Genomic DNA, 23248 nt, shown 5'->3' on the forward strand with positions numbered 1-23248 from the left:
TTTCGGCAGAATTTTGGCTCAAAATCTGATGCGTGTGGTTTTGTATGGAGTGTTGACATGGTTTCAGCCGTTAACTGTCAAACTTCATATAATAAAGCTGGCCAGTATCGCAAAGCCCTCATTATTAATCTAATAAAACGAAAGAATAGAAAATATGCACACAAGCGACGAACCCGCGGCTGGCTTATATGGTTGTCTAATTTGTTTTATATTAGTGGTTTGAAACAATAAAAGCCATAGTTAGTGCAAACAAAACGCTGTCGATCAACTCGTCAGTACTGTATTTCTATCAATTAGCACACGCTCGATTGGGGCTTATAATTCACTTTAAATGAAGTTCATCGCAACAATGTACGTCCGGAAGAATGTGTTGCGTTGGTCGGTGTTGTGCGTGGGCTGAGCCAAACAAACAAAAGAAAAAATCCCTCACCCAACAACAAAAAAAAAAAAAAAAAACACTCAAACCAACGGCAGATCGTGAATCAATCCCAACCACATCCGACAACTGAACCACACCCAAAGCGACACACGTGATTCCGCCGCGCTTAATTAGGAGCCTTCCATTCGGGCGGGTGCCTAAGCAGATGCTGCTCTATCCGTGAAACCCCACTGCACTCGCCCCCTCCCCCAAAATCCTTCCGAAATACTGACCGGTTCGGCAGCTTGCCGACGGTTTCGAGCCTGCCGTCTCTGTCTGGCCGGCGCGCCACAGCCAAAGCGCACCGACTACCCGTGCTCGCGGCATGCCGTGTTGCTCCCGCAGCGCGCTAACCGTGCCGCGGCTGCAACAACCGGGGAGGCTGGGAATACGCACCCCGCAAGCGCAACAAAATCTCGCGCCCACCAGAGCAACCGTTTCAGTCGAACGTAGACGTTCGCCGTGCAAGCAACGGAAACTGCGCGCCGAAGCGATCGCAACAAAATTCACGCCGCCGCAAAGCGAACACATTTTCCCGGCCCTTCTCGGGCCAGCGTTGTCATTTCAGTGCACTGTTTGTGAGTGTGTGCGTGCGTGTGTGTGTTTTTTTCCCTCTCATTCGAATAGTGGCCACCGTGAGAGTGTGTGTCTTGTGCTGTGCTGCGCTATTTTGAGTGGTAAAGTAGTAGGCTACGCCTGGTGGAATCGTTCTAATGACAGCAGAAGCGAAAAGAAAACACACAAATAAGAACGAATAAACAAAAACATCTCCGTCGTGACAGTGCGTGTGTGTGTGTGTGAGAGAGAGAGAAAAAAAGTGTGCTACGTGTATCAAAATTGCGGTTGTGCACGAACTAAAACCCAAAACTCTGTCGCAGCAGCATCCCCTCATCCTCAACGGTCGTTTCCACGGGCTCAAATAGCACATCAACGTGCTCAACCTTGAACGCAGCACGCGTGCCGCTAGCAGCAGTTGCTAGAGGCGAACCGGAAACAACAAAACGAAAAGAAAATAGAGCAAAACAAAAAAATTAACAAAAATGGTAAGTTCAAAATTATAACACAATACGAAAGATTTGAGTGCAAGTGACGAACCTGGACTTAAAGTGAGCTGAACTCACTTGTGTTGACACTCTCCCGAGGCGCACACTTTGTTTGTTCGATTTGTGACCCTCCTCCACTGCCTTTCGCTCCCACTGTTGCGAAGAAAATGAGTGCCAAAGGTAATCACGATCGTGGGTGACCGCACACTACCCCATTGGCCAAGCGATTTCACGTCCGCTGGTGGTGTTGATCAATTTCGCGCTACATTACAACAACCTTTTCCATTTCCATTTTCTCCCGTTCTGCTTACCACACCGCACGTTTGCCCACACACGGAAGTATGTTCATTCAGCTGGCTTCCGTTTCGTACGTGAAGCGGCGCAGGTGATGGAAATGATCAGCTTTTACTCCCCACCCTGCGTGAAATTATTTGGGACGGGCCGAACCGCAGCAATTTGCCTGCGGTTGACATTTGCGAACGGGCAAACCCCGATCGCCAATGCGCCAATAGCTAGGCATGAAGGGTGTATTTGTAAATGTGAAAACAAAAAAAGGGAAAATACCAAAATGACTCTTTCGTGACGTTGCGGAATGCGGGAGACAGATACACACCGTCAGTACCCATGCACCCGCGGCTGGAGCGATGGAGGGAACAGAAACGCTTAACCCTTCGCCACAGGCAAGCGAAGCCCTTTTAATGGATTGATTAAAAAGACGAACCAAAAAAAAGACAAAAGGAAAAACAAAGAAAACAGCCTCTCCTCGAACCAGTCCCGACTTTGCTGCATCATAGAATCGTCGTCGGCGTACGGGGCGACAGCAACTAGCGGCCGGTTTGGTCGGATTTTCACTGCAGCGTACTGTAACCCTTCTTTGAAAAAAAACGAAGCAAGACTAACCCGAACGTTTGTGTGTGTGTTTTTTGTTGTTTCTGTTTTGGTTTCTTCTCACTAATTTATCCCTTCCCATTTTGTATCGCATTTTTCGTCGGTCAAAGAACTAGACGAGAATCGACGCGTCTCGGTGCTTAGCAGGCTGCAATGGCCGAAAGACAGTTCACTTTCCTTTCTTGCTCCACCGATTTGCTGCCCTGGGTTCCCTTTGCCTCTCATGCCGGGGATGCGCTGGTTCGTTTTTCGTTTTTAGTTCACCTTGCTTCACACCAGCCCGAGTGGGGGCTGTGGCCGTCCAGGAGGCTGCACATGCTTCCCGTGCTGCTTCTAATGGAGCGCACTGAGTGGATGCACACCGTTCGGCGCTGCTTTAAATTGCTTTTGCATTTCCGTTGCCGTCGGTGTGGCGTCGGAGGCAAAGAGTGCTATATAATATAAAGGAGAAAGAGAAAAAGAGAAATAACTATGCATAGCCAATGAAATACCCTTGGCTCTCTTCACCTTCTATAGTAAAATAAAAGGATTAGGGTAGACATGCGTGAAATGGTGGGACTAATGCAGCAGCGCATTCCCTAACCAAGGAACTGCTTTCAGTAATAACGACAATCTTTTTTGGTGCAGAAATTAGAGGAACGGGAAGCATATTTTCAATATGATAAATTTAGACCATAGAGACATGCCTGTTCTCTATTCCTGTAGTGGCAAAATAGTAAAAAAAATGCCTAAAATAAAGAAGAAAAAAAAGCCAAAATCCAATGTGTTTGTAAAAATCAATAATAGTCTTATTAGACTATGGAAAATTCTGCCATCCTTCATTGGTATTTTTCTGTCAAACTTAGACTCTGGCACAAAACAAAATCTACCGTATATGAAAGTTTTTCTATCAGTTTTCACATGTTTCGTTCAATTTATTTGATTGCTTGAGCTTTATCACAAGCAATCAAGAATTGATTATCATTTACATTATTTTTATCAAACACCACCATTAAATTCAAATGAAGGATCCTGGGGCGAAGTGGTCACCTGGAAAAGTGGCAAATTTACACGTTTATAATGACTTCTAAAGATTGAACAACATCAAATACAAAGCCTATCATAACCTAAGATTTCGAAATAAGTGAATAAATGAGCAAATAAAATGTATGCTCAAAACGATGTCATTTTCACCGTCTCGAAAATAAGCTTACGTAAGAATTTAACATTGAATTAGAGAGAGAAAAAAGAATGTCTATCCAGGAACATGATATTTATCTATGATTCACGTGAAAAAAGTAACCATTCTAATTGAATGAAAAGTTTTGAAAGTAAAGTTTGTAAAATGTTACACTTGGAGCAAAATGGTCATTCCAGCAAATGGGCAAAATAGTCGGTTTTTTTTTGACACGAGCAACATGATGAGGATGTGCTATAGGCTAAGGTCGCTACAAATATACTAGCTTTACATAAATAAAACTGTACTGTTTGTATACTATATCAACAAGAAAAATGACTGAAAACACGTGAATTATTAAAATATTCCAGCATTTGACTAAATTATTCAACAAAACACATAAATACTAAACTTCAATTTCTAATCTCATAATCCTACCGCGATGCAAGAGCTTAAACCAGAGCCTTTAGTTCAATGTTGTTGTCCATTTTACCCCTTCATTTTGATGTGGTTTGACATTTCGTGTAAGGCTATTTTGCCCCATAGCAACACCATTTTACTCCGCACAATACAGTTTCACAGCGCTTGACGTTAATTTTTAAAATTCATTTTAAACATATAATTTTGTTATTCATATGTCAACTTATGATTGTTTTTCATGAATAAGTCGTTGAAGTATCGATTGACCTCAAAATAACAGTGCAAAGTGGTTTAACCAATAGGATACAGTCCAAAATCCTTAACTGGTCCATTTTGCCCCGCTTTCCCTTACTTCTATCGACTTTGACAATCCTCTCCGGACCAATTTGGAAATGAGCATGTCGAATTCCGATTTCTAGACCAATCAAGGTGCCAAGTACTTTCCATCATCTAATAAACCTATAACAAACATTTGCAGCGTTAATAACGCTTGTTTATTACATGCGAAGGAGTCCGACAAAGTCACTTAGTAAAGGCTGTAAAAAAATCAATTTCTAATACAGAAAAATGATTTTGATATCAAATAAAAGGAATTTCATTTATATTTCAATAAAAAACATAAAAATAATCCTTAAATTGTTGGTGTACTGATAAATGCAGCGACTTATCCTTTGATGCCTGTCGTTAGAGTCTGCCCTACCGATATAACGTCTGATCTAGATTTTTTCATCTGTAGTACGCAATTTGTAAAGGTGTTTTAGAGCCACTGTGCCCCTTGATAATAGGCGAAATTCATGTATTAGGGTATATTATTTATTTATTTATTTATTTATTTATTTATTTATTTATTGCTCAACAAGACGTCAATATTGCCACTCATCCAGTAATTATTGTTTATAAATGTTTGCATTTATTATTTTATTGGTTATGAAAGTCCGTGTGATGTGTCTTCACCTCCCACATAATTTGTCATTGCTTCAATATGCCGGCAAATTTCGCAGCAAAATAGTAATTATATTTGTTGGAGACATTGGATCTTTCTTTGGTAATATGAAATTTTTGACCAAGAACCAATTTGAAAGAAGTTTCGAAAACTCTCTTTCGCCTGATCATGTTGAACTATAAAGCCAACGTTTTCTTTTCTTCTTTAAAGCTTTCAAAAGCGATCGTGCTAAGAATGCAGTGCAGTTTACTGCATCAATCGAACAGTATAGAGATATAGTGAGATGACACTACAAATGTAACAGTTGAAAACATCACAATAATAGCTAAATTCGCTTCGCTTTCCCGGGTGAATGTTATCTGCAACGTCTGCCACAACTAATGATTTAATGACCCGATAAATAGTTTGCATTATTTTCCATATAATTCATCCATTCTCCGGCATCGGTTCCAAGCTCCAAACACTTTTCTATCAAACTTAAGCTCTAATCTATTTTTTTTTGTTATGATCCATCCAGCATAGGCTCCAGCAAATGATTGATGGTTACGGACGATTGTTTTCACTTACTGACTTACATATAAATGAGAGAAAGAGAGCGGCATCTCTCCGAACGAAAAATGATAGCATAATTAGCGTGACTCGCGAAGCGAAAGGTCAGGAAGCTTTGTGCGCCCAATGTCGTAACGCGTAACGCACAACTTTTTTTTTTTGTAGTTTTCGGTTGCGCTCACCGCAATTGTGACGTATGAGCACGCGGCACACACCGATGCTGTTGTGTTCGCGTGCCGCGATTGTTAAGGGGTGCCATTTTTGTTGTGGTTGTTGTTAGGCAAAGAAGCAATAATACCACCACCAACCACTCAGCATCACGTCTGCCAGCATGGTGTGGTGTATGAGAATGCGTCTGTTTTGCTGGATGGGGTGTGAAAATGCGTGCGCGCACCGCATGCGGCCAAATTACGCTTCCAGCGTTGAATCGTTGAATAAAACTTGGGAGCGGTTGATGCGCGAGCAGTTGAGCCTAAGAATGCACTGGAACGCAAACGAAACAACCCAACTAGGTGGTGCCGAGGGAGGAAAATGGTTTTTAAATTCATGTTGTTGGTGTTGTTAAAAAACAGGCATCGAAAGGCAAGAAAACGAAACATCACGATGACAATCCATTTCCACCGGGCAAAGCAACCGTTCTAAATCGGGAGTAGGTACGCAAGCGTGTTTCGATTTCATTCGGCTATTCTGGTGGCGCATTGCATTCGGGAAGGGGCGTTTGGGAGAAAGTTTGGGTAGTTTTCGAATGGGTCTGCTGGGCCGCTTCGTTGGGCAGTGTGAGTGAGTGCAAGTTTTTGCTGCTTCTTTTCTCCAGTGCCCGTGGGAAAGAATGTCTAGCAGTGAGTGGTAGAATGTTAGAGCAGGAAGCACAAACGCAACTCAAGAAGGGATTTTTTTTTAATTGACAAACAACCGAAACTCGTCTAGCTTTACAACTGCTTTTGCAGCGGCATGAAATTGGAAAATTTCCTCCATTTCGAACCCCCCCCCCCCTTTCCACTGAAAAACCTTGCACGAAACTATTTGTTTGATCGATAATGATGAAAATATGGCTATTATGAGCGGAGCGGCTGTGTGTTTGGGGTCGCAGTTTGAGGCTTCAAGTGGAAATAGATAGCTGCCCGTGGAGAAAAGGAGCGTGGCACCGTGGTGAGGGTGCGTCCCCATTTTTCTTCGCTCGTTGCGCGTATCACATGCAAAGCAGGCAGCCGCACTAAATCGAAGCGGAACGAATTTGATTTCAACCGACCTTGAACCGGTCCGGGCGAGCATTTTTCTTTTCTGTTTAGTGGTAACTACACCCCAACACACCTGCCCATACCCTGCGCGAACGAAAGTGCTGAGTTTCACCCTGAAAAGGCGTGTTCAAAAAAAAAAGGGGGTAGCTTGAGTGGTGTCGCCTAAGCCGTTGGGCTTAAAGTCAACGACCGCGCGGAGAAACGAAAGAGCGTCCGAACGGTCAGAGCTGTCCAGCAAAGTGGCTCATGAAGGGTGAAATGGTGGAGGTTGTGACCGTGAGAAAGCTCAAGCAATGTTTTTTACAGCTGAGCTTTTACTTTCCACGCCTTTTTTGCCTGCTAGAATCTTACCTTCCGCTTAGAACACAGCATCTTGCGAGCCGTTCCGTTCCGAAGTTCGTTCCACGCAAGGTCAGTACACATGTAGGGGAAGGTAGGCAAAGATGGACAGTCTTGTCATAAACACAAGTTTGTTGATGTTAATTATTGAGTTACTCAAAAATTCAGCGTTCAAACTGAAGGTATCACTACATATCTCAAAATATTTTTGGACATGCTATCTGAAAAATTGGTTATTACGGACCTCATGCTCCATAACTTGCAATGTAGTTATTTTCAGGCAAGTATATTAACTGAATGAGCTGTCGTGGGTTTTAAGGTAAAAACTGGTGAAAGAATGACAATGTAAGCACTACGAAATTTGGATTTTTGATAGTATAACCATCCTGACACCAAAGTGCGAAAAATGGACACCAATTGTCATCAAATACCTTAAGTAAGAGTAGTCAAAGGAGATAAACCATTAAGCAACTAGAGAAAGCATTGAATAATGCGAGAATCTTGGTCAAATTAGCAGCCATACGTCACTCGACGCTGATGAGGAACTTCACGAAACGCAATATCTTGCCACGACACATTGATATGGCATCATTCAGGAGTAGATAGACGATTCCATAGGATTACAAAGAACAAAAAGCTGAATTTTTAATGTCCTGAAGGACCTATTAACAAGACCACCAAACATGCTGGGGACGTGGACTTGAGTGAGTTCCTAAAGAGAGGTTCGTTACATCTGTAAACTGGAATAACGTCCAGTGATATCGCCCGAAATTTCAATAATGCCTTAGATTCTGCATCCAACGATGTGTTTGAAGCTGCGCTAAATTTGATAGAAACTTAAAAGTCTCAACACGATTTCAGACAAAATATGAGTGTAAAGTAAGGTCACTATATTGAGTCTATAATGTGTCCGTCTGTACCAACCTTCCCCTATGTCTTCGCATGGTACTCCGTAACGCGTAACCATTCACCGTCGAGCTTTGTTAGTTCCTGACGCGCCTGTTCCATCGTACCATTTGCCTCGGTACTTGGAACTGTAAACGTAAGTAAAAAAAAACAACATCCCATTCAAGAGGAGTCTTCACCTCCTCCCACCCGATGCATCCGTGTATGGACATACCGAATTAGCATTAAAATGTGGCCCGACCCGGACCGAGAACCTCCCAGGAGCGGTAGGGAAAGTACGCTTCGTTTCGAACACGCCAATGCCAGGATTTCAGACTTCCCAGGAGGAAAGGGCGAAACAGCTGGACAGGGCGAAGATCTTTACCCGTCTCCCGGATGGCTTCGGGAGAAAGTTTCCCCACGACTGAAGACGACACCGATTACCAGGCATTGGCGGCGTGCCCATGGGGCCGGGCGGACAAGCAGTAGGCGACGAAATTACGAAAGATCCGGCTGGTTGAGACGTTCGTGGGGACCGGGTTGACAGTTTTTGACAGTGCAGCATTCGATTCCCGCTTGACCGGTAGTTGAAGCGGTTGAAGATGCGTTACAACCCGTAAAGGGAGAGACAACAGTGAGAAACAGAGATAGAAAGAGAAAGAAAGCTAACGATAAAGCGTTTGCTGCTTTGTTTGGTACGCTTTCTAGCATCGAGCAGCTTAAACACCCGATTGCGCTCAAGTGCTGTACTCCTCTTCACGATGGTGAAGGCTGACGGTGGTGGAAGGAAGGTGCTAGAGCAAACGTGGTCGGGTCACGCGCACAAACCATCGCTAAATGTCAAACATCAGCGACGACTAAATAAGCAATATCGTGCGCGGCACAAGGCAGGCCTCATTTCACAGCGAGCAGGTCCCACCGGTAGAGCTACCGGGGATGCTCCGCGACGACCCGACGACGACCTCCCGGCAGTGGGCAGAGCTGACAATGAAGCTCGTAAAGCGCATCGGTACTCTTTACTTTGCTATCCGAGTCGATCCGGGAACTCTCGCCCAAGGTCCCGTAGAAAACCCCCCCGAGCCTGGGGACGACGCACGCGGTACATTAATGGGGTTCGAGCTGTTTTAGCCGTTTTCTTTTTTTTGTGTTTTGTTTTCTATTTGTCCTTCCCAACCCGTCCTAACTTATTCCCACCAAAAGAGTCTCGTTCGCTCTCTCAATGGTTTTGTCTTCCCTCGTCATGAAACATACGATTAATTAAGGAAGGTAGTTAAACTACCATTCGATCGGTTTCAAATTACGACCTTTGTGCATGGAGATGACGTCAAAAACAACAACATCAACAACAACAACAACTAAAGCGACTTTAATCAAGCTCGCTCGCCAGGCAGCACCAATCAATTCCTGAAAGCGTTTCGTTTGGCCGCTCTTCTTAAACACTTTCCAACGCGGTTGGATTACAAGTTTGAAAAACAACAACTACAGCCATTGCAACATTCGTTTACTTTCAGCTGTCATTGTCGCTAAGTTTTGCCTCGAACTCACATATGTTTGTCGCTAAGGCACCAATTTTTCACAATTTTTGTCTCCAAGGCATCAGTTTGTGCTAGTGCGCATCCATTTTTGTCTCTAATGAATCAATTTCAAGGCTCTAAGGCATCAGGTTTTGCCTACAAGTCAATTGTTTTGTTTATAAAATTTAACCTAAAGTTTGAAACTGCGCTATGCTCCAAAATTATGCACACTTACGACAATTTCACGTGTAATATGTTCTCACTGATTCAAATTTAATCGATCATACCTCTGCATAACTCACTTAATTGAAGCAAATCTTCAAAAGTTTACGAAAAAAATAAGGTCTGCTATAATTTTACTCGAAACATTGCAAAAACTCATGAAATTGAATCGATATTTGGATTCACATTCCGAACAGTTTTGAGCCCATATTTCAAATTACGGACGTTTTGATTGAAATTCCAGATAGCCTCAAAAGTTTCGTCAATGATGTTCACATTCATGTATACACACACACAAAACCCTTTTTTTAATTTATAAAAACTTAACGTCTTGTAAGGTCCTAACATCCAATTCTGAGTGTCGGTGTCTTCTTGGACCGACAGTACGACAGAAAACATTTATTTATCGTGATAGGAGGGTCTAGCCAGGGGTCCGACACGTTTTTAATTGATTATAGTACATCATGGCAATCATGCAGAATTAAAAAGCGGCATGGCCAGGGACTGGATTTGAAGAAGTTAAAAAAAACATGATGCATAACCGGAGTTTGAAGCTGTCCGTGATTTTAAACCATAACGGTAATTGATTTAATTTAATTTAAGACGATTGAAAATATAAAACTGTTTTTGTGATGTAAAGTACAAATGTCATAAAGCTGCTTAAATGACTTGTAAATTTTTCTCATGATTCCTACATCATGAGTCAAAAAATTGCGGATTTGCAGTCAAAAATGGATGCTTCAGAGCCAACATTTAGCGGCAGCTACTGAGTGTATTTGTGAAAATAGCGACACAATGAAAATAAAAACCTTTGCAATACACATCTGCTCATCGTGTGGTTTATAAACTCGTGCCATTTCGGTTCGGTCGAGAACTTTCGTTCACTTTCACCCATTCGCAGCGCCGACAACAGCGCCCGGTGCGCATTGCGCAGAGACAAATCGAATTCCACATTTAATGGCAAAAACAAAACCGTTTGAGTCCGACCGTGTGCCAGTGCGTAACTACGCGTGGATTGCCTTCGTGTTTGACTTTTACCACAATGCCAACATTTCATAACGTCCCAGTGTGTGGCAGTGTGGTTTGTTTTTTTTTTTATTATTTGCTCCATGTTACTGCTTTTATTTTTCTCTCTCAATGAGATGCGCCGCCGCCGTTGGCGGAAGATGCTGTGCTTCGTGGCGTCTAAATATTTATGTGCGAATCACATTCTCTCACTCACCTCCCCTGGTATGCACCCGAACGCTGGCTTGGTTTTGGTTGCTGCTTGGAGTGTTGTGTAGCCCTCCCACCAGCCCCCAATGCTGCAGCATTAATGCCCGAGGCGGCGCATCTTCCCCCGGGCGCTCGGTGGAACGCACGTGGATCATAAACAGCTCGTTAAAAATTAGTGATGGTAACGTGGTGGTGGACGGCGCCGTGACGCTCGCGTCCGTACGTGTGACCAGATGGCGCTGTTTTCCCTCTTGTAGTGCGCGCCCGGTTTGCTTTGGTGACGTAAGCGCGGTGCGCACAATAAATCAAAATCAATCAACGGAACAGCAGAAACCCAGGACCGCTGGAAACGTTGCCACTGGTTGCGCCCAAACTCTGCTCCCCCGCGCTCTCGGGCTGTGAATTATGATAATAACGGTCACGAAGGGTTGAGCCCACCACACCCAGGCCGAACAGGCTTGTGGCCGGCACATGTGAAAATGTGCATGCCGTTGCTTTGACATTTGACGCCGGACACGATCCGCGGGAGAAATTGCCTCCCCCGCCCCGTCCATTTGGCCGGACGACACACACACACACACACACACACCCACGGTGGTATCGCAAACATGTGGTATCGCTGGACGTGTGGAACCGTGCGAACGGTAAAAAAAAAAACAGCGCAAACCGGCGAACGAATAAATGGCAGTAATGAAGCATCAATACACCCATCGACACGTACAAGTGTGACGTGAACTGTGATTTATTACCTAATGGGTGAATTATCTAACGCAAAGAAGAGAGAGAGAGCGAGGGAGAGCTCAATCAAAAACATAGTTTCGGAGGCTCTTCGTCTGCTTCGCGGGACAGCAAAAATAAAACAAAAGACGCACGCGTGCATCTCCCCAAGCAGCAGCAGCAGCAGCAGCAGCAGCAGACAAGCCTGATCTGAAGCCTAATGCGCAACAAAACACATTCATGCGCCCGGTGCAAGTAGATTGCCGTACGGGTGCGAAGAGATACGCGTGTAACATCTACCGATAGAAAACTAATTGCGGCGCTGCGTCTTGCCGTTATCTCACCTGCTTCTTCGGCGGCGGCACTGACACGCGGAAACGCACGACCCCAGCTTGGGTGTTAAGGTGGGCAACATTTTTCAGAAGTGGCAATAGTGGTATTTGCACTAACAGTAGCAGTAAGCGAGGGTCATTCATTCTGTCTTTTTGCGATGTCGCGCAACAAATTGATTTTGACACAGCTTGAAGCGCGAACCCTGTCCAATCCAAACAGAACAAAAAAATCTTTGTTTGGTGAATTTTGAAGTGTTAATTCAATTTTGAAATATAAAAAAAACGGTTCAAATAACACACTTCGTTCTGCAGCCCCTTTCTGTGTTTAGTCCGCGTGATGATGTGTACACAAATGTGTCAAATAATGTAGTATACATACACTACGCGAAATAAAAATAGCACCACCATGTGTGTGTGTTTTTTTTTTGTATTTGTTGCACTTTTTGAGGAATTACCTTGCTGGTTCAGGTTATTTTAGTTCAGAATGCACAAATTACCCGGTTAATTCATGAGCAAAATATAAATAACAGCGAATGATACTCGATCTGTTCCAAATGTTAACCAACAGGAGATTTTAGCATGCCGGATCTGTATGGTTTTATCAATGTTCATACAAAAAAAAAAAACAATAAATAACCAACAAGGGTAGCCAAATGATTTTTCATTGCAATTCAGAACTGATTAGCACTTGATCACTGCAATATGTTTGTCAACAATCTAGCTGTAAAGTCCAATGCAAGCTTCTAATAATAGTAATAATAATAATTTCAAGTTCTCAGGCTCCTTTTGTGACGTTTTATGCATTTTGATCAATTTCCGATTGCCATTTATTAAAAGATAAAGCTTTCCAAATAATAATCATCAATTTCATCATGATAATCATCAAATTTAAGCTTAATTTCACCCAGAAGAAGAACATTTTTACAGTCTTTCTTGGTAGAAAAATACTTTCCGAAACATTAATACGATTTAGCACTCCATCAATCATCGTTTACTTTGGTATTTACTCTATTGTATGTTTGATTTGTTGCAGAATTTAGAAAAAAAAAACAGTATTTTGAGTTATCGGAAAGGGCAATCATGCACGATTTTGATGAACTATTGTTAGCTGGTACACGACTTTTCTATTTAATCTTCTCTTATCTGCCAATTAAAGCCTTGTTTTTGCTCGAAATTGTGTCTGAGAGGCTGCTGAATTTTGGACATTTCTCATTATTCTACTCTCCTGAAAGATTCTTCAAGCGCCTTCACGGAAAAGAATACTTCCACCATATTGATATACCAAAAAAATATCAATTTTGCTTTTTTTTTTGAGCAAACACATATTTTCTGATGATTTCTAATCGAAACTGAATCATAACCTAAACGAATATACTGAAGTAATTTGCTTTAATGGAGTAAAACAGGTTGTTTTAACATTCTCAACAAAAACAATCTTAATCGGCATGGTAAATCCGCAATAATTGCACAAAAATATAACATGTTGATGCTATTTTAATTGCGCACAGTGTATAAAAACCTGCCTCTATGTAAAAAAAGGTGTCAAAAATCAAATTGAACGGGTGAATATTTATATTGGACCAGTAAAAATACGTCGCAGGTTTCAAAACCAGTTCCGTATGCAACAATCATCGCACCAGGCATCGTTGTATGTTGTATGGTAGTAAGTGTCGTTGTTTGTAAGGTGAGGGACGGCCACTCGGCATCGACCGATTGTAAATAATAGCGTAATTATGACAGCATTCACATCCACCGCTACTCAATTGTACTGTTTACAATGTTGACAGAGCCGCGCACCGCCGAAACGGCAGGAAGGATTAAGCATGGCGGAGGTGTACGGTGTTCGGGCCGACCTGGAACATTGCCTATTCCTTAGCGGGTTAACCAATGCAATGTCGTGCCATGGGTCGCAATGTCCCCGCCGTCCCGGAAGTAGCCGTAAAACCGAGGAAGCGTTCATCGATTGCGCCAACCATTTAATCCAGGAAGATAAACGTAATCATCAATCGTACGACGCTATCTTGCCGCCGGGCGGGATTCGGGGAGAAAGTTGATACTGCATCTCCTAGTGCCGGTCGGAGGAAAGGGGCTTCAAACCATCGACTACCAGAAATTTGATCGTAACAACAGCACCAGCCGCGGTATATTGCAGGAGCTCGTGTGTGATGATGCTGCTGCTGCTGCTGCTGCGGTTCCAAATTTACCAACACGTTACCTTCTTCCCGGGGCGATGCAGCTTCTTCACTGCCAGAGAAGCCAGTCGAAGCTTACTTTGCCACAGAGCAAAGCGCAACCCACAGCACTGGCAGTAGCTAGAAAGCAGCAAAGAAAAGAAATCGGTACATCGTAGCGGGATGGTGAATGATGTCGATTTTTCCGTTCGCTGATGTCGAACCGGGTCGAAAGATGAGCTCTGCTTACGTAAAACATTATGCGCCGAGCAGGTGGAGAGCGTATGGAAACGGGAGAATGGGGGAGGGATATAAATTTGAATACAATCAATAGGTCCTCGTTCAGGTACACCTTCGCCGCATGGTGTATCATTGCCGATGGCAGTTGGGTTTATCACTGACTGACTGTTTGACTTTCTTTAACCTACCCGGTCTCTCTTCTCGCTCTCCCTCTCTCCCTCTCTTTTCTTGTGTACGAGTGGTCAAAGTTCACTGTTGATGGTATGTGAACATCGGTGGCCCCTTCCAGAGGCCACCATCTCCTCTTACCGTGTCTTGTTGTGACGGTACTCCACGGTAATGGAGCTGTTTTCGCACATCGCGTCATCTTTTTGCAGACCCGGCGGGTGAAACTTTATGGATGGTGATGAGGAGGATGCCCAGATGGCGCTAGTGATAATTTATCGCCCTCTTCACCGCAAACTGCCAAACCACATCCGCTTGCACAGAGCTTACGCAGGGGCTGAACGATTGTGTTCGGTACGGCGTGCCTAAACAAAGCAAAGCCGCGGGGAGCAAGTAGTGCTGCTGGGAATTTCTTCGGTTTCGAGAGCTAACCCGCAACAAGAAAGTATTGGGTTACGATTTTTGATTTCTCGAATTTGAATCAACCAACACCGCTTTCAAAAAACATGAAAACCCTAATCTACGCCGTCTACTATGAGCAGGGCGCTCGTTAAACCTGCAAAAAAAAATACCCCGTGATGTATTGAAACGTATACTTACGCACCGGAAAGCATTGGCTTGGCAGGCGAAAGATGAGAGGACAAACCCAGCCTCCAGTCACCAACCGTGGTACGAATTCACAATCATTGAGCTCTTGCCTGCCGTACTTGAACCCGGAATCAACGACACTGTTACACACAAAAAAGCGTGGATTCAATGACACTGTTTCACACACCTAAAAAAAAACAGCCATCTCACCTCTGTTTTCATCGTCTATATCAGAGATGTCAAACTGGCGGCCCGCGTTGTCTTTTGGTGTGGCTCACGACTATTTGAGCCAAAATTCTGGACACCTGAAATAGGAAGAGATTTACTGAGAGTTGGCAAATTTCGCTACTAATTCTGAGAGCATCCATCGTCAGAAAACCTTTGAAGCCAGTAAACAATTGTTTAAAGAAACGACTGGTGTTTTAGCTTCAAATTCATACAAAATCGTAAAAGTCTGGAATTAACTGGCACATGCTTTGTGTGGTTTTGAACTATTATTATTTATTTTTTAGACAACATTCAAGATACTTGGTGACCAAAAGAGCTATTTCTGTTAGAAACATCTTTTGAAAAATTTACAAAATCACTCAACAAATTCGAATTGAAAACGCAAGCCAAAGTATCAGGCCAAACTCCTCTTTAAGCATGATTGCAGCTTAAACTTCTGCAAAACGATTAGACATCAGCTTTGATAGGATGTTGCAAACGATTTCAAGCTTTCCATCAGGCAGTATCAAGGCGACTAGATTAGACTACAGGTGGTACCCCCCGGACTGTCCAATGAAGATTTGTCTAAGCATTATACTGGACAAACTGACCTGTAATAATGTATGGACCAAGGATAGCTAGGATTTCTTACATTCTCAAATGCTGTTGACAGTCAATACCAGCTCAACAATATTGATCAGTTATAAAACAAAACGTAGTCAGTCATTGCTAGGTATTGTCATTATTTTTGCGTACCAAATTTTGTTATTTGAAACAAACCTATCCAGCATTTGATGTAGCATTTTGGTCCAGTTGGTGTTAAACAAGTTTGACAGCGCTGAGGCTATTTTTTTTTTTGCAAATGTATCCCAGCCGATGAACGCACGCTGTCTCCCGCTCTCCTGTTGCACTGTTTGCAACGGCAATAATTTAATTTTAATGCGGCACTGCCTGTCACAACACCCAAACTGCAAACGGCCGTCAGAGCCGTTTTGGTAGGCCGATGTTGTTTTGGGTTTGTTTTGCTGCCCATTCTCGGAAGTGTTTGAGAAAATAGTAAGATACTGAAAGATTCCGAACAAGCCATGGGCTTACAGTATTTAACTAATACAAGCTATTTTACGGAACCGAGCACAGTAGCAATCTCGAGTTTTCGCGTCGCTAACGAATTCCTATGGCAGAATAGTGTTTAATACCGATTTATAGGGTCAAACAGAATTATGAAATCCATTTTTTCACTGGTAAAACATGTGTATGTATCACATCAACATCGATCTAGCATGCTCTTTAACTATTATTTCAAAGAACACACACGTGGAGCTGTCAAATTAAGAGGATTCACGCACTGCGAACTCGCGTACATCGAGTATCGCAAACTGCAGATAATTGTTGTATTCTGCGAGGCCTATGCTGCACACTCAAATCACTAAAGTGTGTGGATGACCGTCGGACGCAAAAGAGCAATCTGCTAGATCGTCCGCTCTCGTACAATTGAGTGTTGGATGTAGTTGATTGAATCTTTGAAATGACTCAATAAATCTGAGTATCAGTTGAAAAGAGTCTTCTCAAGGGATTCACAAAACTCAACAGATTCAAAACGCTTGAGCTTCTTCTGATGCTTCTTCTTGACGTAACGACCTACGTGGCCATGCCAGTCTGTACAGGCTTTCGTGACTTCTTGGATAGTCCACGCAGCCGGATAGTCTGTCCTAACTACCGGGAGACAGTTCATGCAAGGTCTGGACGGGCATGTTGTTAACTCGTACGAGTGAACCACTGTACCATGGGATTGCGCAAATTCAATATTTTGAAAATTATACATCTCCAAAGATTGAAGAATCTCTGGAGATTCATGAGTTTTTGTGGATTTACGGATCCCTGGAGCTTTATGAATCTTGGGAAATTGCTTTACTGAAATCGTTCAGTACTCCATTATTTTACTGATTGTCAGCATTAATGTCATGTTTTTACAGATGCTACAGTCTACTAAAAAAAAGTGCTGTATGTAGTTCCGACCCGCGCCGGCCCGACACAATGACTGGCGACCAAAAAGTATCACGTCACGCTCCCGAGCGGCAGTGGCCGGTAGGCTCCGCTTTATGCAAGCAGATTACACAGCGTGCCCAAACCTTGATTAGCTGACGAGTTAATGGGGTGGATTAACATTTCCTGCACTTTTTTGGTGTTGTTGTTGTTGTGAGTCTGAAGATGATGTGCAGTGTGCTGCCTGGTCTGTTCGCTTACAAGCTGGCCGTCACTTTTCGGTGTGAAAAGGGTATTCTATTACCTTTTTTTTCGACTCGCTTTCAAGAAAGCGTTCAACAAGAAGATAAGCATGGGGTGCCAGTATCAAGCGATAGCTGTCAGATTAAGTCAAACCTAATCAGCTGAAAAGCGTATAATGGAAACGGTGCGTTTTGGCTCCGTTTATGGAGCGATAACTGCAAGAGGATCTCTGTTCAGTCACTCACTCCAATACTTTTGAGTTTTGTGGGTCGAATCGCCTCGCAAGTACCAGTGATGAGGGCCTATTTTGTCGTGGGATCTTGGCACCTCATGGGTGATCGTTTAATGCTCATTTTGATAAGGCCGCATTTGGCCCGTGGGCCACGCGTTTGCGACCCAATAAAAGTTAACAATACATTAAGTTCTGTCGATAGCTACTTAACAGTTCCGAGCAATCCTTATCCATAGATTCTTAAGGGAAGTAGCAATGCCTTCATCTTCTTGGCGGATCCATGATGTAACCTTACCGTAGGTTGGTTGCGTTGCAGCACCCAATATCTAATTACGAGAACGTCTTTCGTGTGCCACGCATCTCCAAAAACATGCCGCTTTTTTCCCATATATTCATTCATTGCCCGTATATTCCTCCAGCGCCGCTTTACTACTCCCGGTGGGATGCGCACCTTGCGTTTGGGTCACATGGGAAACATGGGGATTTTGTTTTCGTTGAGCAACGTCGCCGAAAAAAAACAACAAGGCATAAAAAAGTCACGAACTACACGCAACTCGGACTTGGAAAAGTGGTGTGTAAGATTTCTGTAAACACACACACACACACAAATAATGCACAGCGCTGGGGTTCCGGATGCGCTGCTACGGCAGGCAAGCGGTTGGGCATTATTCAGCTTCGCTTCCCTTCGCGCGGCCGATTTCATGCTGGATGGCGGCGAAAAACGAGATATTCAATTGCTGCCGGCGTGAGAGCAGCGTGCCATTTGCGATTTCGGCACCCACACTTCGTTTGCGTCATCGCATTTTTATCTCAGCCCCTCACTGGCGCGCTCTGTCTCGCACCGTTTTTCTCACCGTTTTGTTTTTTCTTTCTTTTTTTTTTGTTTTGTTTTTTGCTCACCTCAGCTGTTCCGGCCACTTTTCCTGGCGATAGTGCTGCTGGCCGCGGTCCTCGCTGTGGCGGCAAGGGAGGAGGGTACGGCCGACCGGAAGCTCAACATTGATCCGGCCCTGCGCAAGGCACTGCTGCGGGCGCTGCGCCACCTGAAGGAGCGCCAGGAGGAGGAAAAGCAGGACCAGCAGCAGCAGCAGCTGGGCGACGCGAACACGACGGAGGAAAACTTCGCCACCACCATCCTGGACGAGCTGCTCGAGGAGAGCACGGTGGCGGACGGGGCGCCGGTCCCCAACTTCCAGACGTACGTCGCGAACGCCCGGGAGGACGACACGATCGAGGGCGAGGTGGAGCAGCGGGATACGGGCGCGGTGGCGATCGGGTCGGCCGATGCGAACGAGATCATCAAGACGATCATCATCGCGAAACCGAAGGCGACGCCCGTCCTGCCGAAGCTCGAGTCGGAGAACGAGATCGTGCCGGTGGGCGGTTCGGACAGCCAGCCCGGCACGACGGTCGCACCGACCAGCACCACCACCCAGCAGCCCGAACCGGTGTCCACGACCCTCTCCCCGGTACCGACGACGCCCGCGCCCACCCACAACGAGGACGGCGAGAACATCGAGCAGGTCAAGTCGGAGGACGTGAAGATATTCCAGGCACCGCTCGTGGCCGCCTTCACCGTGCAGCAGGACCAGCTGGGCGTGCCGCGGAACGTGATTCCGCTGCTGCAAACGCCACCGAAGCAGCAGCAGCAGCAGCAGCAGCCAGCCGCCGGGACCGACTTTAAACCCTCGCCGGTGATACTGCCGGCCGCCCCATCGGTGCCACTGCTGGCGCCGCTCCAGCCAGTCCCGCCCACCCAGGCGCTGCTCGCGCCGCTCAAGCCGACCGCAGGGATCGGGCTGAGCACGCGCGCCCTGGAGGAAAAGACGCACCAGCTCGAGCAGCAGCTGATAGCGCTCCAGAACCAGCAGCGCGCCCAGGAGCAGCTGCTGCGGGCGAAGCTCCAGCAGGAGCAGGCCATCATACACCAGCAGCAGCAGCAGCTCCAGCAGCAGAAGCAGCGGCTCGAGGAGGAGACGCGGCTGCGCATACAGCGGTTCGAGCAGGAGCAGCGGCTCTTCCGCCAGCAGCAGCAGCAGTTCCAGCAGCAGCAGCAACAGTTCCAGCAGCAGCCACCCGCCCAGCAACAGCTGCCTCCGTTCAAGCCGCAACCGCTACCGCTGCAGCAGCAGCAGCAGCAGCCGCAACTGCCGCTAGCACCGCAGCCTACCTTCGTCCAGGAGCTGCCACGACCCGGGCCCGCGGTACAGTTCATACCGAGCGTCAGCCTGCCGGGCGGCAAACCGATCCCGATCTCGGTGGAGCAGCAGCTTCCCTTCAAGGAAGCTGTCGACTTCCAGCCCCAACAGCCGCCCCAGCAGCCGCCCCAGCAGCCGCCCCAGCAGCAGCAGGGAGTCCAGACGACGACCTCCGTCGAGCAGGTGAAGGCGCTCAGCCAGCCGCCGCAGCTAGCCCGCGACCAGGCCCTGCCGCTCAAACCGTTCCAGCCGTTCAATCTGTTCCCGGTGCTGCCGCCGCTACTGCTCGGCCCGAGCCCCTTCGATCAGCAGCAGCTGCCACCGCTCCAGCAGCGCAATCGCGTCTTCCGCCAAGAACCGCCGTTCACCGGTAACTTCGGGCTCAACGGAGGTCCACCACCGCAGCAGCAGCAGCAGCAGGCACCGTTCCGTCCATCCCAACCGCTCGCATTCAACGGGCAGCAGCAGCAGCAGCAGTCACTCACCGACAGCCAGAATCTGCAGAATCTGCTCTTCCAGTCCGGCATCACGTCCCGCTCGGCGGAGGATTTCAACATCATCACGAAGGTGCTTGCCCTGAACCACGGCATCCCGCAAGCGTCCTCCCAGCGCATGTTCGCCAAGCTCAGCCCGGACCAGCAGCGGCAACTGCTGTTCCGGAAGTGAACATCTCCATCCTCACTCGCTCACATCGCCCCCCCCCCCCCCCCCCCACCATCCACCTTCATCAGAACGTTAACGTGTAGTCCGCTCGTTAGTGTGGTTTTGGTTAGCTAACCTCATCTCTGCCATATTTATTATTTGTCACCACTTCACCAATCCACTGCTGCCCATGGCGCGCAGCCCAACAGTGGGACGGTGTTTTCCTTTTCCCTTCATTCTTATCGCTGTCGTCATACTCTCTCCTGCCTCCTGCCACATTAGAGCCTAGCTTCTACCATCAGGTTAGAAGTTCACGCCTTTTTGCCGCAGATTGGTCCTCCTCCTCTGTGTCTCCTCTCTCTCTCTCTCTCTCTCTCTTGCTCTTTTATGCTAGTATTGTAAGAAATAGTACGTACGTCGGCCGTCTTGGCGTTTTGCACTCCCGTGGTGAGCCACATTCAGCCACTCAGCTAGCGTGTAGGATATTCTAAATCCCTGTCCGGAGGCTTATCCCTCCCATTTTTTGTTTTAAGTTTCTTTCAGACATTGCAGGTTGCATTGCCGGCAAACGCAGTCGCGGCTTGCGATTGGAGATTATTAAGTAGCTCTTTAGTATTGTATTTCCTCGCCGGTCGGTTCGCAACGATCGGTTGATTCACTGAAATAAATGGTACTATAAATAAGACGGCGAAATATGGCGTGGCAGTGGTTGTGTTTCTCCTTTCCAGATCAGATGGTAGGTCGACTTTAATGTCGTGGAGAGAATCAGTATGATGCAATGCGAAAGAATATGTTCGAGGCATTTGAGTGCGGCACGGTTTGTTGCGGCTGTAATGTATGCAGTGGTGGATCTTACGATTACTCCGACTCCGGACGACTCCAAACGACTTGGACTCCAGTTGACTTCAACTCTGGACGATTCCGACTATGGTTGACTCCAACCCTGGATGACTCCGGCCGACTCCATTAGACTCCAGACGAATCCGTACTACTCCGATATTGGGTTACTCCGACTCCAGGTGACTCCGGTCAACTCTGCTCGATTTCAGATGACTCTGATTCCGACTCCAGGTGACTCCATGTCGGAGTGAATCGTTCCGGATTGGAGCGTCGTCCTAAATCTCCGACAACTCCGACTCCGGACGACTCCGGACAACTCCAGATGACTTGGACACCGGTTGACTTCTACTCTGGACGATTTCAACTCCGTTTGACTACGACTCTGGGTAACTCCGGACGACTCCGTACTACTCCGACATTGGGAGACTCCGACTCCAGGTGACTCCGGTCAACTCTGGTCGACTCCAGATGACTCTGATTCCGACTCCAGGTGACTCACTGTCGGAGTGATTCGTTCCGGAGTGGTGCGTCGGCCAGAGTCTCCGACAACTCCGACTCCGGACGACTCCGGACAACTCCAGACGACTTGGACACCGGTTGACTTCTACTCTGGACGATTTCAACTCCGTTTGACTACGACTCTGGGTGACTCCGGACGACTCCGTACTGCTCCGACTCTGGGTGACTCCGGCCAACGCTGGTCGACTCCAGACGACTCTGATTTCAACTTCAGGTGACTCCAGGTCAGAGTGACTCGTTCCGGAGTTCCAATGATTCTAAACGGCTCTGGATACTGCTGGGTGGACTTGTGTACCTGCTAAAATTTTCGGAGTCGGATCGGAGTCGCTGCCAGATTATTTCCAATTTTATACAGCACTAGTTAGGACCCCGTAATTGACAAACGCTGAAATCCAAATTGTGATGTACGGTGGATCGCGCTACACGCAGCTATCGAACGAGACATCAGACTCGAAAATGAATGTGACAGATTTGAGACGATGTTTGTCTTGTTTGTTTGTCCGTCAATATGACCTCCATATAACCCTATTCAGGAGACCAAGATACGGCTGTATTTGGGACCGAAAAAAATGTCCCCAAGCAAGGTGTAATCCGAAAAAGTCATATGTCATCATTCTATACAATATCGGGTAGTTTAGGATCCTTCAGGGGGGCGGTCCCGTGGTACAGTCGTCAACTTGAACGAGTCAATAACATGCCTAGAATAGAACGTCCCCCTGTAGCAAGGATTGACTATCCGGCTGCGTGGTAATGAATTAAGTCTCGAAAGCCTGTATAGGCCGGCATTTCCGCGTAGGACTTTACACCAAATAGAAGAAGAAGAAGAAGGATCCTTCAGAAATGTAAAGTTAACGTTTATCAGTATTTTTTTGTTGAAAATTTATCAATTTTATCTAAATAACAACTGGGAAATCAAAAAATGAACATCGCATCTCAAGCAGGTAGTATCTCGAGGGTCTTCTTTGTTGCGTTTGTTCTGTACTCTGATATCTTGTTCAGACAACAATCAGAGCATCGAAAGAACAGCCGGTTCCGAATAGCCGACGACATACCCTGAGCGACACGAACGAACGCTTGGCAGGGAAGTTGATGCAACCGGGCAAACAGAGAACAAGTGAACCATTAGAACATTAACATGCATGTCAGGGAGCGGATATATCGCGTCCTGTGGTTTCTGAAGGCAATGAACTGCAACCACACATTCCCGAACATGAGTTAGTCTTTAGCGAGAGTCGTACATTACAATAATACGTTGAAGATATCACATATAGAAACAATGCGAAAGCAACAGGAGTACGATACGGGGATATTGAAATTCATTAGGTAAAAACAAATCAATGC

The 23248-nt window shown here is 45.9% G+C and overlaps 1 protein-coding gene across 1 annotated transcript; it reads left to right on the forward strand.

Moving 5' to 3' along the window:
- The first annotated feature begins 222 nt into the window (after nucleotides 1–222).
- LOC120956294 (putative mediator of RNA polymerase II transcription subunit 12) lies at nucleotides 223–21241 on the forward strand. Its single transcript, XM_040377680.2, has 2 exons — nucleotides 223–1461; nucleotides 18614–21241. The coding sequence occupies exons 1-2, from the start codon at nucleotides 1459–1461 to the stop codon at nucleotides 20570–20572; spliced, it is 1962 nt and encodes a 653-aa protein (XP_040233614.2). The 5' UTR covers nucleotides 223–1458; the 3' UTR covers nucleotides 20573–21241.
- Nucleotides 21242–23248: the final 2007 nt, after the last annotated feature.

The sequence above is a fragment of the Anopheles coluzzii genome, chromosome X, assembly GCF_943734685.1.
Source record: "Anopheles coluzzii chromosome X, AcolN3, whole genome shotgun sequence".
In the NCBI taxonomy this organism is placed as follows: domain Eukaryota; kingdom Metazoa; phylum Arthropoda; class Insecta; order Diptera; family Culicidae; genus Anopheles; species Anopheles coluzzii.